Source organism: Punctularia strigosozonata, assembly GCF_000264995.1.
Source record: "Punctularia strigosozonata HHB-11173 SS5 unplaced genomic scaffold PUNSTscaffold_7, whole genome shotgun sequence".
Taxonomy (NCBI): domain Eukaryota; kingdom Fungi; phylum Basidiomycota; class Agaricomycetes; order Corticiales; family Punctulariaceae; genus Punctularia; species Punctularia strigosozonata.
In genome coordinates this window covers 14120-29678 of record NW_006767439.1, presented here as the reverse complement: position 1 = coordinate 29678, position 15559 = coordinate 14120, and the positions used below count along the sequence as shown (strand labels likewise).

The following is a 15559-nucleotide window of genomic DNA, read 5'->3' as shown; positions in this document are numbered from 1 at the left end:
CCATCTTGAAGTGAAGCGCATCACATTTATAATTCCCACGGTCACATATAAAAGGATGATACCACGTCTTGCTTGCCTGCTTCTTTGTGAGCCTGATGTATAGCTTTGAGCACGGGATGGTCTTTCCACTCCCCCTGATGTAAAAGGCCTGGAGAGCCGTCTCATTCACCCTCCACGCAATTGTACTAAGGCACAAGTGCGACTAGAAGGAGGTAAAACGGATCACAAAATAGCAGGCACTCCGGCGAGTACCAGTATAATGTACAGTTTCGTTGTGTATTAGGCGAAGGATGGGCGAAGGAGTAGTTCACTAGATTTAGGTCTATAGGGGTCCTTTAACCAGGGCAAGTAGAGCTGACCCCGATAGGCAAGCAATCTCCTCCGGCCCGGGTCGAACGCGCGCAAATTTATTTTTCAGTGACCTGACCCCGCTCGCAACCGTAACCGGCGCACCAGGTAGAATATCAATCTCTTGGGGAACATGTGTGAAATCTGAGCGCTGAGCTGTTGTTAACACGGCCAGACCCTGGTATGTGGGGCCCGTGTCGTTGTAACCTACTCAAGGAGCAAGTAGTATCCCAAAGACGCCGCTTCCTGATCTCACTGGTGATGATTACCTAACTGCAGCTTCCACGAGTATCGCGACATGCCCGAGTGCTCAGCTGCAAGTTCCATTGACTTTGGGAGCACGTTAGGCTCAACATTTGCGCATCTTATCATATCAACGCTCTGCACCTGACAGCCATGGCAAAGCCATGTTCACCGAGACCGCCCGCGATAACATCCGCCTCACACCGTCGGATTCTGATCGGAGGATCGCTGGCGATCACTTTTCCTACCGATAGGTTGGGCTATCATCAATGCCACTCGTCGAAGCTATAACAGGAAGCCATCGGAGGATCGATATCCTGTCTCTGAGACGTGCCAGACCGTCGCGTGGAGACCCAGGTCCGAATCAGCTGTCTACAAGCTCTTCGTCGGGAATGGGGTGGATCGTCGTCCCGTAGTCGGAGTGGGTGAGGTGGGATGTACCGTAGCGCTGGGCAAACGGAGTTGAGGAACCTGGCACAGGTCTGCGAAAGATTCGGATTTGCACGTGTGCTGGTGGACTGTTTATCTGTATCTTGCAGATGGTAGGCTTCGGCATGCACCATGCCACCGGCCGAGCCAATCGGCATTACCGAAGCGGCTATCCCTGTTCGGGAGTTCATGAGAGCTAAGACTACCAACATGGCTTGCCATCACTTCTTGCGTCCTGGAAGTGCTTGACGTTCGCAGCAAGATCGTTTTGGAGGCTTTAACTTCGCGATCATCTCATTTGACTCTGAGTACATAAGTAGACGATGCATTTGGGAGTACCCTTGCGCTGTTCCTACCTCTACGATTCACCCGGACGAGCCTGATGGCTTTCGGAGTCGCGATGGATGGCGCCCCTCTACCACCTGCACTGGTTACCTTCAAGAATGACTTGTACGTACCCCGCGCATGTACTCAGATTATGGTAATGAATATTGGGAAACAGGCAGATGCAGAATATGTTCCAGACCGGTCTCTTCAGCCTGCTGATATATGACCATTGTACGTGCTCCTCCGTACAGAGCATACTCGCTCAAACCACTAATTGGCACGTGTATGATAGTGTTGAATTTCGGAGAGGAGGTGCGCTCATGCAGAGCGGAGTTGAGTCCATGTATATGTGACGCTATTTTCTTTCTCTAGGTCGAGAGAATCTGGAAGAAACCATGGACCGGTGCATCCATTTTGTTCGTATTGAATCGGTATCTGACGCCACTGGAATTCATCGTGGTGATGACCGCGTTCCAGTCGGAGTGGCCTGCGGAGGTAAGGACATCCGCTGAGGACGGAGATTAGCTTGCTCGCTGACAACCACATGCTAGGTGTAAGCTCCTTCTCGTCCTTCAGTGTCGTCATCACTCAATATAGGCTAGATGCCGACGATTCGTGAAATACGAAGGTGCCGGTTCTGTTACGGTTACTGGGATATGTCAGAGTAGGTTCCACTTGCCCGAAACCTTCGTGCGCCTCATGACGCTTATCCGGGATAGTCGTCATGATACTTCGAGTTTACGCGCTGTACGGAGGCAATAAGCTGGTTCTGCTCGTGCTTGTCCTGGTATTTCTGGCGCAAATCGGCGTTCAGGCTGCAGTTCTCGCAGAAGGCATTCGTGAGTCTCCGAAGCGCAATCCCTATATGAAACTCTGATCGCCCCCACAGCCCTGCAAGTTCCAATTCCTACGGGATGTATCCTTATCGGCAGAACATCAGTCTATGCTGGCCTTTGGATTGGACCACTCGTCACCGATAGCTGCATTTTTCTGCTTACCCTTTGGCGATCAAAGGAGTACCTACAACGAGGTGCTAGCATGCCGTGAGTGAAATTATCTCACCGGATAGGATGGTACTCAAGGAGATTCCTCCAGTACCTTCAGACTATTCCTCCGAGTACGGCGATTCTTCGCCATGTTGCCAATGGTTGCTCTAATCTTTCTATCAGGATGGGATTGCGTACTTTTTCGTCATTTTTTCAGTGAACTTATTAAACGTTGTGGTCTATTTCGTGCGTTCCGAATTCTGAACGCAGGTCATTTTGCCGATAACGAGCCCTCAGAGCGTCAAAGACGAATCCTTGAAACCTTTCTTTGCCCCATTCTCAGAGCTGATGACCTCAATCATGATCTCGCGGTGCGTGACAGCTTACTGATGTTGATGATTTGACGACCTACAACTTCCTCTACAGGATTGTACTCAACTTACGAGGGTATACTCCTCGGTCAGCAGACGATGATACGTTCATGCAACCGGTCGCGTCTCAGCACGCATCGCTCGCCTTCGCCCATACGGCGGATGCCACAGGTCTCTACACCAGTCACCAGTTTACAGACTGGAGGCGTGTCGTAGGCAATCTTGGCGAGCCGGTGATTGACGAACTAGACGAGGAGTACTACATGGACTCGCAGATAACTCGTCGCGAACGCGCGCCGTCGCGGTATCGTAGGAACGAGCCCGTGTCGACGATTATACCCCTGAAGGACATGCATAAACTGCCTGGACCTTGATGCGGATCCCTCGATCCATGTACCACGACAGTGCAACGGGTGTATTTATAGATACTTCAATCATGCAACCTGTAGACTTATCATCGCTAGCCATGAGTGTGCGAGGTGGATAGGAGCAATCCATCCATGTCCGTTCTTGCATGATCTCATTTCGGGTCTGATCAACTCGTCGGACGCAGTCTGACAAGCCTGGAGATATGGCTATAGTTCTCCAAGTGGGGCTGCCTCCGTCGGTCCATTACAGGTGAAGCACTTTCCAACGATGCGATGCCGGGCAGCCCGACGAACGAGTTTCATAAGTATAAGTATAGGGACTTCGCGATAAGCTTCAACGTTCAAGCTCTAGCCAATCGCAAGCCTTGTGCTGCCCTCGAAAGATTTCCATACGAGGACCACTGACAAAAGAGGCCTAATGAACGAGGAGCGTCTTCCGTGCACGATTAGCAGAGATGTTGATGAGGGCTCTTGCTATATATATATGGAGCCTATCTTTGCGCATGCATTGAATATGTAGCAGCGTTGTAGCCTAGAGTCTTGACGCCTCCCCTAGGTCGCAGACCATATGGGAAGGCTGCCGTCCAGAATGTGAAGAATCGCAAGTCGATGGCAGGCTCGCCGCCGCTGGCGGTCGCAAAAAGGATTGCTTAAAATAGCACTTCCGAAACAGCCACCTCCTCGAGGCTCTTCCTCCGTCTTCGACGCGTACTTGGGCATCTCACAGCCGAACACCACCAGCACGAATACAGAATTTCTCTTGAGCTGGTCCGCGAAACAATCTGGCGCCTATTGCATGGACCGACAACATCCCGGTCGCGTCATTTGCATCACACGACGGCCGTACGCGACGTCGAGGGTCGTCGAGGGATCACATGGAGGTACGCGGGCATCAGTCCTGCCACCTAGATCATTGCGGAGTGTCTTCGCCGCTGCACGAGGCTTGGCCGTCACGGCGTAGACGGCGTACGTGGGTGCTGGTAGAGGGCGCATGACCGCTTTCGATCAGGATACGTTGAAGCCCGCCTTTCCCCGTGAACTTACGTGCCCTGACCCCTGGCTACCCTTCCCACTTTTCCCTCCTTGGCTCGGTCCGGCGCCACTCGCCGTCGTTGACATCCTCGGAACGGGAGGCGCGCCTGCCAAGCATGCCAGAACGTAAACGTCAACTCACTTCGTTCCTTCGCGCGGAGCTTGAAAAGAACGTACGACTCGGGGATGATCGAGATCGATGCACATCTGTATAAAATGTCGGTTGGATTGTATGACGAAAAGTGACAGAGTATCCTCTCTCCCCGCGTCTTCGGTGTCTGTTCTTGTCTACTATCCACAACCTCTCTACGACACAGTCCAGCCGCAGGAGAAAAATGTTTACAGCACTCGTCCCCCTCGCTCTCGCTTTGGTCGCCAAGACGTCGCCGACTCCTGGTACAGAGCAGCCTAGTATGCACCTTGTCGGTCGTGCAGGTCCTGCGAAGGTCTACACCGGCTGTTCCGTGAAGAATATGGTTGCCCTTACTTTCGACGACGGACCCTGTGAGTTCAATTTTTGATCTTTCTGCTTTGTTTCTGACGCAGACTTGCAGACATCTACGGTATGCCTGACTAGCGGCTGATAGTACCAGAGTGTGATTCATGTGTGGCACAGAGACGAGCATTTCCGACACTCTCACCAAAGCTGGTATCAAGGGCACCTTCTTCGTGTCAGTTTCGTCTACGACGCGCTTCTCCTGTACACGCTCACATGCTCTTCTGGCTATAGTAACGGAGACAACTGTGAGTTCGCCTGAATTCTATTGCGCAGGAACAGATTTCATCAACCTTCACTATAGATGACTGCATTTACGACGAATCCGTCGTCCAGAGCCTGCAGCACACATACAATGGTGCGCTTTCAAGGTGCCACGTCTTGCGCTTACTGACTGGTCTTTGCAGCTGGGCATCTGATTGGCAGCCATACTTGGTCGCATCCAGATTTGACCACAGTACGCGAGTTCGGTGGACTGAGTTCACACCAATATCTAATCTAATGTCTTACAGCTGACATTCGACGAAAGTGAGTATCTGCGATTAGCCTGGGTGTCTTCATTGACCTGGTGTTTGGCAAGTTCACGATCAAATGTGGAAGTGCGCTCAGTCTCTTTGATAGTCTGTGCAAGAGTTCTTTCTGACTATTCGCATCCGCAGGGTTGAACGTGAGTGGGCCTGTCGCGTCTATCGCCGCGAATGATCACCGACGACCGTCTTCTTGGTACAGTGGCGATGAAGAACATATTGGGTGCTAAGCCCGCTTTCATGCGTCCCCCGTATGGGAACTACAACGACCTCGTCGTCCAGGTTGCAGGCGAGCGTAATCAAAGCTGTACGTGTACCACATACACATTTCATCTATCACCACTGAATGGATTTACCCTCATCGAAACAGTGGTGCTCTGGGACTTCGATTCGCAGGATTCCATAGGGGCTACCGTCGCGCAGTCGGAGCAACTATATACGAACGCGATCAAGCAACACCCGGCAAACATCCTAGCCCTCAACCACGAAACTTACGAGACCACCGCGTAAGCGATACATCCTTTCTCACAGCAGGCGTCTTATGTGTCTCCGCTTTCGACGTATCCAGCGATCAGGTCTTGCCTTTCGCGATCCAGAAGCTGAAAGCCGCTGGTTACACGTTCGGCACTGTTGCTGAGTGCCTTGGCGGCCTCGCGCCATACCACTGTGCGTAGTGATCTGATCCTCGACGTCGTCGTAGGCGCTTATGCTATCGATGTCAGCCTACAACACACCAGGCACTCGCGACGTGAGTGTACTTTGAACGCCCTGTATGGTGTAGCGCGCTGACGACTTTTTACCACATCCAGAGTTCCTGGACATGCTAAACAAGCTGCTCCGTGATCGATGACACGTGGATCTCCTTGACTTTGTTCGTTTTCCATTCGAAGTTTTGTACCTGCGTACGGACATGACCGTATTTGTGGTGTTGATGGTTTCTCAGCTGCTAAGGACTCTTCCACGGACTTCCTCTTGCATTGAACATCCTTATACTACGAACGCGCATCCTCTAGTTAATATCTCGTTTTGTCATCGTTGTCTACCGTAGCTATGCCCGTCACGACTGAGAAGCTCGTTCAACGAATTGCATGTGAAAGATGAACGAAAGATTACTTGAATGGTCGACTTCGATTTGCGGTCAGCAACTGCATTCACTGTGCCTACCCTGAGGCCTGAGGTCCAGACTCCAGACCCATGACGTCATGCGAGGACGCGTCCCCAGCGCTCGTCAATTCTGTTGAAGGCAACCGTCGCGTCTCGCTTGTTGTTTGTGCTCTACCACCACCAGCGCCTCCCCGTGACAGAATTAATTTACCGAGATCCGTCCAGCGCACTCAACCATGTTATCCCTAGTTCGATCTCCGAGCTACGATACATCTGAACTTCAGAGGTGAAGCTTGAAGCTAGAAGGGTCAGTGGACTTAGGAGGTTTTGATCGGTTAGGCAATTCACTCATCCACCGTTCTCCCTTGCAAGGCTCAACGCTCAGCACCCGTTCAGCTATTGGAATGCAGATCGTCCTGGCGCATCGCAAGACGTCTACCGGGGCTGGGAACCGCGGAATGGACTGCCCACACGAAGAATCCATCGCCGCTGCCTTCAAACGATCTCCGTCCTGCATCCGGCGTCGCAAATTGTCACGGGCGTCGAGTGATCGATGTGCTCCGCTTCGGCCGATGGTGTCCGATACTGCGCATCTGCTCACGCCGGACGAACATCGTCCAGAACGTCGTACGGTGGTTGTAGGTTGAGCAGTCCAGAACGTCGTACGAGGCTTGTGGGCTGGTCCATACTTAGGTCCTGTGCCAAGTGGTTCGTACGTCAACGGATGAGCCCTGGGTCCGCAATGCAGTGATGTTGTCTGGGAGCGTCGCGGCCGTTCGCCTACGGGCTGATCAAAGGCGGGGGTCCTTGTTCCCATGGCCCAGTGCCGATGTCCGTGGTGCGTTCCGAGCTTATCGCCGACTCGCACTGTTCTCAAATCATTTGCCAGCGCACCCCTATCTCCGTCCACGCTCTGTCCGCACCACGACGACAGTCCCCATTCCTTTGTTCACCGCGAAGATGGATCACTGCCCTCCCGAAATCGCATTTCGCATATGCGAATATGCGTGCATGGACGACGGCACCACGGCGCGCTCATTATCACTTGTATCGACCTACCTTCACGACGTCTCTCAACCACTGCAATGGCGCAATGTGGCCGTCAGTGGGCTCAAGCAAGCTCGTGCGCTCCTTACGGTCCTCGACTCTAGCAATCATTCACGCCGAAAGGTCATTGCCCACCTCCTACTCTCCGACCGCGTGGAGGAATATGCGGTTGTTGATTGGTACCGTCACCGTGCTCCCAGGGACGAAGAAGACGCTCTCAGGCTTCGCGAATGGAACCACGAACGCGCGGAATGGAGAGAAGTGCAGAACCGTATCCTTTCCTACGCTGCGTCCACCTTGAAGACGCTCACTGCCCTCTTCCACGACCCTTACCAGAGTTCCTGGTATATTCAAGACGCGCTGAACTTTTCGTATCCAGTTCTCGAAGAGCTCACGATCAGAGGAAGTGCCTGGGAACCACGATTCGCGGACGATATGACCCCGGAGACCGATCACGCAAATGTTGATCTGCCCTCCCTCCGCAAGATTCACCTTGTTGGCACCGGCTCCTTCCAGCGCGTCATTCGTCAACTCGCCATTCGTTCGCCAATCATCTCGCACCTCCGGTTGACCGGCATCTCGAGAGATCTCGGCTTCACCACCAAGCTGTATGCCGAACTACACGAGCGTGGGCTTGCGCCATCCTCATTGGAGGGTGTGAAGTCTTCCTTCCGACGCAGGCTGCAGGGCGAGGATTCGATCGTGGCTCGCGATGTAGACTGGCCCGCGATCCTGCCCGCAGCGTTGGAGCTCCTAGTGACGCAACCGATGAGAATGCCGCCAACTACAGAATGCCGGTGTTGCTCGGGATATGCCGCGACGGAATGGGTGACGCATGTACTTCGGGAGATCGGGAAAGCGCAGGGTAACGCATCAGACTCGTCGTCGGAAGGCGAATCCGAGCACATGCACGAAGGCAAGGGCAGGAGGAGCACCGCCTTCTTGTACCTCCCTGCGGCGAGGGACCTCTACACCTTCGCGGACGCGAAGGGAGACTGGGTTGACGGTTTATCTGGTGGCGAAGGCTGCTGGGAGGGGAGGCGGGACTTCGACCTTGACCCATGGTCGGAGGAATCCGAGCAGGAGGACGGCACGGGTAGCACCGGTAGCTTTTAGAAGGTGGCGCCCACCGTATTCCTGTATGCACTGGGGGCTGGCCCTCTTTTCGCTTTTTGGCTTACAATGCGTCGGTATAATGTTAGTGCTGGGTTAATGAGGGGCAACTTTTTACTGGGATTGTGTTCACGTTGCTTCGCATGAACATTGAATACATTGCCCGTCGGTGATGACCTCCCCTCCCCTTACCCTCTTGATGGCAACCCAACCCGGCGGTTCTCGCGCACACCCGTCGCCCGGAATATGTATTGCTCAATGCTGTCGCAGGGTCCGTATTGCGCGGTGCTCTGACTTGTCTACTACATTCCTGAAACACAAGATCTTTCCAGGGTGTCTATAAGTTCACGTACGTCCTTAACTGCTATTACTGGCCAGTGTTCAGTGAATTGAATCACCTTCGCTTCCTCACAGGAGATGATGGCAGTCCACCAAGACATCGAAAAGCAGAAGGTTCTACGCATTTTTCTGTGGTTTCATCGCCGAGGTACCGCAGATTTCATTCTCAGTCCTGCATATGCTTACGAACATTTAGCAGGATGCAGTCTACCGAACGGAAGGGTATAAAGTACAATAGGATTGTCGATGCCCAACAGCTAGCAGCGGTCGCGCTTTCTCAGCAAACACCATGCGCATCACCATCCGGTTATTTTCGGCGCTCGTTCTCGCCTGGCCTTTCACAGTGACGGCAGCAGCTAGTCTCCTGAAGAGGTCAACCTGTGCAGCATGCGACGGACCGACTTACGAAGCCGCTGATGGTAACACGTACGACCTCTTCGGTCAGAGCGGGGGTTTGGGAGAACCAACGTTCTGCGCGTGCGTACGGAAAGACTCGAGTAGGATGCCACAATTGAACTACGTTCCAGATACGCGCATGAAGGCTCCACCAGCGGGACATTCGACTTCGACTGCTTCTATCCGGTGTGCCATACTATGGTTGATATTCGAGCGTCCAGCTCACGAAATCTGGCAGTTTTCTGGGGGTGCCTTGATATCGGGATCTTCTTTATGCCCGTCCGCCTCGTCTGGCACGTTTCAGTGTTGACGACGTTGAAGTTGCCCTCGCATGATCTCTGGTGAACAAAGTAAAGATTCCTGCGCTGTGTCACAAGGATGTCTAGGAGCACGCTCTATTTAATTTCAAGTTACGCATCTAGATTCCATATAACGAAGTACGGCGCATCCTCAGCACGTCGCTTATTGGTCAAGCATAGTGTGCCCAATGCTGCGCTTCGTTGGGATAAAACACCTTCTCAAGGAACAGACCCACACCCCCTTCATCGTTTGTGGCTGTCTCCCAAACCGCCTCAGCCTTTGCACTCGCCATTGCGTTACCTAGATGAGTTGTGGAGGCGGTCAATGACAGAATGCTGAACAAACCACAACAGAATCACATACCCATCGCGACGCTCATGCCCGCGACTTTGAACATGCTCACGTCGTTCTCGCCGTCACCGAAAGTAATGACATTTTCCGGCTCAATACCTAGGGCATGAACCTCGTTCAGATGCCGTACCAGAGCGGTTAAAGCGGTGCCTTTGTTGTGACTAGAAGGGATAAGCTCGCAGCAAAACGTGAGGGCTTGAGTCAGGGCGAAGGAGTCTGAGGGGAAGTTGCCGAGTACATTGCGGGTAGCTATGGATTTCGCGGGTCAGCCTGATTCAGAAATACAGATGGTAAAACGTACCCGGTAACGCTTCCTCATCCTGGCAGACGGCCATCTTGATCACCTTTATAGCACCCTTCGTCACCTTGTCCATGATCTCCATGCTCTCCGCTTCTGTATATTCAAGAACGGTTTCGCCATATCCGCGCAGCTTCTGGGCCCAGATTCCTGGGTGATCGTCGTTCGCCCCGTACAACACCTGATGAACCCTCTCATAGTCATACAGGAAGAGGCTCACACCGCGATTTTTCATGTCAGCGTACACCTCGTTCACGACGCCGATATCGAGCCCAGAGTCCATGATCACGGACCCATCCGGATTATAGATGACGTTGCCGTTCAGATGGCAGGCATTGAAAGGATGCAGATCTAGTTGTTCACGCAACGAGGCAGTCGCCGTGTACTGCTTGCCCGTCGAGATGACAATAGGGAGTGTCGGATGATCCGCTCGGATTCGGCGGATAACCTTATGGGTGGGGTTCGTCACCGGTAGTTCATGGTGGGAGTCAAGAAGTGTACCTGAGCGTCAATACGATCAGGGGACCAGAGTGTTGCACATCCAAGGACCACGAACCGTCGACATCAGAGACAATGAGTTTGATGTCTCGAGGCTGAGGAAGCGGCCTGCTGCCTTTGATGATGACCATGTCGTCTACTAGAGGTCGAGTATGTACGTGACAGTACTACAGTCACGCAGCCATCCCACGTGGCATGTTGGTACATAGAAGCACTGAAGCAGGCACGAACTTATTGTATGTACGGTCCACGCTGCGCGGTGCTGCGATGTCTCACCATACGATCCCTCACTGTTCCGCTAGCACGACATCCATCCTATAAGTATGCGTTGCAATATCCCGACACTACCGGGTTCTGCCCGGACAGCATGGTCTTCAACGACTGCGCCGCTGTCGCCGCATGACTCAGCGAAGGCAGGGAGGCCATATTGCATAAGTATACGTACTGCTCGATGAACTTGGGACAGCCATGAAACCTTCTTACCCATTTCATATTCACGCGAGTCACCTCAATGAAGGCCGTTGCTTAGTAGTGAGTACCTTCGCGATATTGGCCAATGACTCGTCCATGGTTTAATATATGTATGGCTTATTCGCAGACGTGTCTTCTACAGCGATATTCAGTGGCTTGTCCCACCAAGCGGTTCGCCATACTCAACCAACCGCTCTACCGCGCCCGCTTCGCATTTTGCCCATGACATGACCATACCCCAGAGCTCGGGGCCTTACGCGCGCCTCTCGTCACCAACACCGTGGACATCTGCCCTGACGGAGTGCTGTAGATCCACGAGAAGTTCTATGGCTACCTCCCATTCATCCACAAAGAAAGGCGTGGATTCCGCCCGGGAGTCATCACAGGGAAGCTCGTCATCAGGGCGACCTTCCCTCAAAAAATGCCTCGGTCTCAAGGGTTTCTTCACGCCCCGACGCTCGCGCAGTGCCGACTCGGAGCCCGGGAGCACCGAAGGTTCAACGAAAAAGACAAAACCCGCTGTTGACCTGCGACTCGCCGGGAAACGAGACTGGCAGGCCGTCATGGCAACGAGAATATAACCAAAACTCAGCTGACGCCCTCTGTAAGCGATGCATCCGGCTATGTTTGGCGCCGAGACCAATCCTAACGGCCTGCATAGAACAGGAATCGTATAGTCTTCGGGGCGGCGCGGGGTATTGACAGTCGATGAAGTATCAACCTGATCTCGGGATTACACCTTTGTATTATTATGATCACGGATTGAACAACGGTTTCGCAGCCAGACGTGCTAAAACAGTTTTAACGCGACAAGTAGTATGTGGTTCCTGATTTCATATCAGATACAGAGATTAGATCGCGAAAGAAATGTTGCCATCCTCCTGAGCTAGCATTGGCGTAAGCGCACTCAACAGTAAACCGCGACCTCCTGACTCCGGGCACGGCGAGTTTCGTGGCGATAGACCGACGAAGGGCCATAGCCCCGCGCATCCCGGTGGTATTCCCTGCGGCGGGTAAGCGTCCACGATGCTGTAACAATACGGTGAGCAACGTCAATATTTCAAGGTGATTCATGCATACGAACCCGATGTTGCACGACCGACATAGATGAGCGATGCAGCCCGTGCGAGCCGTTCGAGCATGATCATCATTCTTCCACATCGTCGTCTTCACTACTTGCCCCTTGGTCCTGGTCCACGCTCTTGCTTTCACTTGCCGACTCGTCAAGACGCTCCTGATCGATGACAGCTTGCTTGGTTGAACGTGGTTCGGAACGCGCCATGCTCGATTTGAGATGCTCCCATACGGTCAGCGAAGCCTTCTCAGCAGCTTCTCTCGCCCGTGCGAGCGCGTTGGGGTGTACGGCAGAGGAGCTTGTACGCGTTTGCCAGTTCGTCCATACAGGTTCGCATTGCAGATGCCGTTCCGTCGAAGCTGAAGTTGCGCGTATAATAAAGGCGAAACAACCGCAGGCAGCGAGGTGTGGCAATTCGCTTGGAGCAGGATCTACGAGAAGACTCCCGGACGTGTCCACGCCAACGGCCACAGCGCATACCACTCCGCGCATCTGTATCGATCCAGCATTTAAGAGCGCAATTGTGGATGCATTGATCATAGCAGCTAAGCCAGACATCGTATCGGGAAGAAAGGTCATCCGGCAAAGGGAGGGAGTAGGTGGCGAGTCCTCGTTCAGAGCCTGTACAACGAGTTGTAGGAGAGTGCGCGGATGCGCGGTGAGAATGATAGAAGGGGCGAGAAGAAACTGTAATGTAGTTCCAATTGATTTCGCGCGAGTGCCAGCAACTCCGGAAAGAGGCCGTACGATAACCTCGAATGCCGCCTGGGTGGGGAGCTCATTTTGAGGGCGGACTTCGATCGGACCTGAGACAGATGCAAGGCATTTTGTAAGTCCTATGAGTAGTCAGCACACGTTTTCAGAGGCCAAAATTCATGAAGACAGTGGACGAGGAATGGTATTCGTCAATGAAGCGGGATTCGATTCTTACCGAAGGCGAAACGTGCGGAACCATCAGCCCTATCAAGACCCTCGCATATTACAACGATCTCTCGCATGTCGCTGTTCTGACGCCCGCCAGTCCTGGACATTCTGATGTGGAGAACGCGTGAATGAGTGTTATCAAGTGCGGTACGCTGTATAAGTAGGCTTGAACCCAGAGCGGACTGAAGGCTAAGCGCAAAATATGGTTATACCCACAGATCAGGTGACCGAGCCAACGGCAAACTCCGTTCTCTGGTTGGCCTCAGCGTTGAAGGTATGAGCGTCAATTTCAAATTTCAGCAGCGCTACCGCCTGCCGCCTGTCTTCCACATAGTGCCCCGAGCTCAGAAATGCAGATGTACAAAGCATAGAAACGGTATACTCCGAAGTCATGATCGTGAAGTCAATATCTCACCGCAAAGCTCGTAGACACAACACTCAAATGATCGCCCCCGCCGCTAATGATTATCTGCCCCTGGCCAGCCCCATTCAACCGTTCTAGTGATCCCGTTTCTCCATTCTTCTGTTCGACGTTTCGCCAACAAGCTCACTGATACCATGCTGGTCAGTATATAGCAAGTTCGGTTCAGAATACATCTCTCACTAGTTGATCGTGCTGTACCAACGAATCCAATCCCGCTAGACATGATGTAAACGTCAACTATGAGGGGATACCTTGAGAATAGTACTCATCAATTGCAATCGACAATATATAACGAGGATTGCACATACCAAGGACCGTGTATGTCGACGGTCTCAAGGGCGACATGATCAACAGTCTTCCACCCGAGGTCCCGAACTTCGAGCCACCACTGCGGGTCCTTTTCGTCGCTCAGAAGGATGACATCTCTGCAAAATCAGACTTCAACGATAGCGTTAATGAGCGTCGAAGTTGTCACCGACGTGTCGCGCAAGTTGATGCCCCTGGTAACAAGGAGCTCGTCTTGAATCTGCAGAGATCGAGGTGCGTTCTAGGATACGGAGCAGATACAATACACACCTCCTTGACTCGGATTTGTAAGGCTCCGATGTTGACCAGGCAATCGTCTCTCGATTGACTCTCCGAGTCACACCATCCTTGAAAGTCTCCACGACGAGCGTGAATTGCTATGTACTGAGCATGGGAAGTCGTCAAGGCTACTCCACTGAGCGCCATTCCACGCACCTCGTTCACGTTCGGACCTCCGTCTTCCACTCCCAGAATCCTCCTCACGTACGAGTGGCCTATACGTTCCACTTGTTGAGTCCAATGAAAGTTCGACACCACAAAGCGCCACGCTGGCGAGTAATCTTGGAAGTATTCAAATGGCTTTGCATAAGTCAGACAACCAGTAGTACTGTTGGAGCGAATGCTCTCACCTCTACGGTGGCAGCATAATACAAGAGGTCGTAACACGTGAATTGATCATCCGGTAGCACTAGTTCACCCTTGAATCCTGATGGTGACGGCTTGATCTCGCCTAATAGGCTACAGATTATCACGCAAGCAATCACGCATACGGGCTATAGAAATACCGGCGTCTATAGCTCGTTGCCGTGCACTTGGATATAAGAGCGAGGCAAGACGCCAAATGGAGGCAGTATCATAACCAAGGCTGATCGAGGATGGCATGTTATTCCATGAGATATCTTTGAGAATGACTATTAGTTGACATAGGACATCTCTGAGGAGACCCGTATACGCACCCAAATTCAGTAATGGGATTAGCGAACTTGGACTTGGATCCCTGGATTCTCCAGGCTTCACGCTCCCCCAGACGGTGTAGCATCCAATAGTCTCCAACACAGAATCACCGGCGGAATAGTCCTTCACCTAAGTACAGCTTGAAACTGTGTAGACCAGTCGAAGGTACTTTCCGAACTTACCTGGTGCCATTCCAACACTGGGCGTCGTAGTTTGCGTGCGAGTCGCGGAACGTCGAACACCTTCAGTCGTATAGTAAGTCCACGCTCAACGGACACTACGAGCTGAGCCTTCGTACCTCGCCAAACGGTAGAGGTTTCTGCACGTTGGCATCGAGTAAACGGTTTGGCATCCATGGAGGAATGATAGGAACACGGTCTGTCAACGTGGCAAGGTATACCATGTTACCCTACCTTCCGTAAGCATATATGCATCATGATATGAATACAAGCTCACAATGGTCATTATATCGTTCGCTGGGCCGCCGCAGGGATTAGCGCCCTTTTTCATACTTGATCGGTACCACAGCACCTACTCATTCCACCACCAAAGAACGATGTCATGTACTTCGTGTCGTTCCTCAGATTGTCTGGGGGTGTCAAGGATGGGTTTAGACCTTGAGCGCTAACAGATGATCTGCGGGTTGCGGTGACATTACCTCGGAAAGTCAATCCTGCCGCACCAAGAACATAGCTCGTTTGGTTGTTGAACTCTCGTCCGTGGTCCTCATCAGCAAGTCGTTTACTGCTGCTGCACCATCCGAGGTTATTGGCATATTCCAGCTGCCCGAAAAGGGTGTAAAGCGCAACCAGGATAATAAGGAGGGAAGCCC

General features: G+C 52.6%; 6 protein-coding genes across 6 annotated transcripts; 3 read left to right on the top strand and 3 right to left on the bottom strand.

The window, feature by feature from the left end:
• Nucleotides 1-1402: 1402 nt before the first annotated feature.
• Nucleotides 1403-2504, top strand: PUNSTDRAFT_44735 (uncharacterized protein; the record flags this gene model as incomplete). Its single annotated transcript, XM_007384022.1, has 8 exons — nucleotides 1403-1470; nucleotides 1523-1578; nucleotides 1640-1659; nucleotides 1720-1842; nucleotides 1950-2011; nucleotides 2162-2186; nucleotides 2362-2390; nucleotides 2417-2504. 8 exons carry the CDS (start codon nucleotides 1403-1405, stop codon nucleotides 2502-2504), a joined length of 471 nt encoding a protein of 156 aa, XP_007384084.1.
• A 1935-nt stretch (nucleotides 2505-4439) lies between these two features.
• On the top strand, nucleotides 4440-5954 carry PUNSTDRAFT_134532 (carbohydrate esterase family 4 protein; the record flags this gene model as incomplete). Its single annotated transcript, XM_007384021.1, has 14 exons — nucleotides 4440-4608; nucleotides 4659-4667; nucleotides 4721-4775; nucleotides 4835-4848; nucleotides 4905-4958; nucleotides 5008-5057; nucleotides 5113-5128; nucleotides 5181-5199; nucleotides 5260-5267; nucleotides 5330-5434; nucleotides 5498-5633; nucleotides 5696-5793; nucleotides 5850-5875; nucleotides 5937-5954. 14 exons carry the CDS (start codon nucleotides 4440-4442, stop codon nucleotides 5952-5954), a joined length of 777 nt encoding a protein of 258 aa, XP_007384083.1.
• A 461-nt stretch (nucleotides 5955-6415) lies between these two features.
• On the top strand, nucleotides 6416-8573 carry PUNSTDRAFT_52608 (uncharacterized protein). Its single transcript, XM_007384020.1, has 3 exons — nucleotides 6416-6538; nucleotides 6604-7069; nucleotides 7121-8573. The coding sequence occupies exon 3, from the start codon at nucleotides 7192-7194 to the stop codon at nucleotides 8392-8394; it is 1203 nt and encodes a 400-aa protein (XP_007384082.1). The 5' UTR covers nucleotides 6416-6538; nucleotides 6604-7069; nucleotides 7121-7191; the 3' UTR covers nucleotides 8395-8573.
• Nucleotides 8574-9595: 1022 nt separating this feature from the next.
• On the bottom strand, nucleotides 9596-10577 carry PUNSTDRAFT_69184 (uncharacterized protein; the record flags this gene model as incomplete). The annotated part of the gene is made up of 3 exons (XM_007384019.1): nucleotides 9596-9726; nucleotides 9790-10026; nucleotides 10079-10577. Coding segments are annotated over 3 exons (867 nt in total), but the record flags the coding sequence as incomplete, so codon positions are not given.
• A 1196-nt stretch (nucleotides 10578-11773) lies between these two features.
• Nucleotides 11774-13117, bottom strand: PUNSTDRAFT_102893 (uncharacterized protein; the record flags this gene model as incomplete). The annotated part of the gene is made up of 3 exons (XM_007384018.1): nucleotides 11774-12073; nucleotides 12129-12955; nucleotides 13051-13117. 2 exons carry the CDS (start codon nucleotides 13115-13117, stop codon nucleotides 12192-12194), a joined length of 831 nt encoding a protein of 276 aa, XP_007384080.1. The 3' UTR covers nucleotides 11774-12073; nucleotides 12129-12191.
• Nucleotides 13118-13501: 384 nt separating this feature from the next.
• On the bottom strand, nucleotides 13502-15442 carry PUNSTDRAFT_102890 (uncharacterized protein; the record flags this gene model as incomplete). Its single annotated transcript, XM_007384017.1, has 14 exons — nucleotides 15386-15442; nucleotides 15263-15316; nucleotides 15184-15203; nucleotides 15026-15136; nucleotides 14910-14969; nucleotides 14730-14856; nucleotides 14559-14672; nucleotides 14403-14503; nucleotides 14218-14352; nucleotides 14044-14157; nucleotides 13947-13993; nucleotides 13776-13892; nucleotides 13648-13718; nucleotides 13502-13593 (listed from the first exon to the last, which is right to left on the bottom strand). The coding sequence occupies exons 2-14, from the start codon at nucleotides 15288-15290 to the stop codon at nucleotides 13502-13504; spliced, it is 1137 nt and encodes a 378-aa protein (XP_007384079.1). The 5' UTR covers nucleotides 15291-15316; nucleotides 15386-15442.
• Nucleotides 15443-15559: the final 117 nt, after the last annotated feature.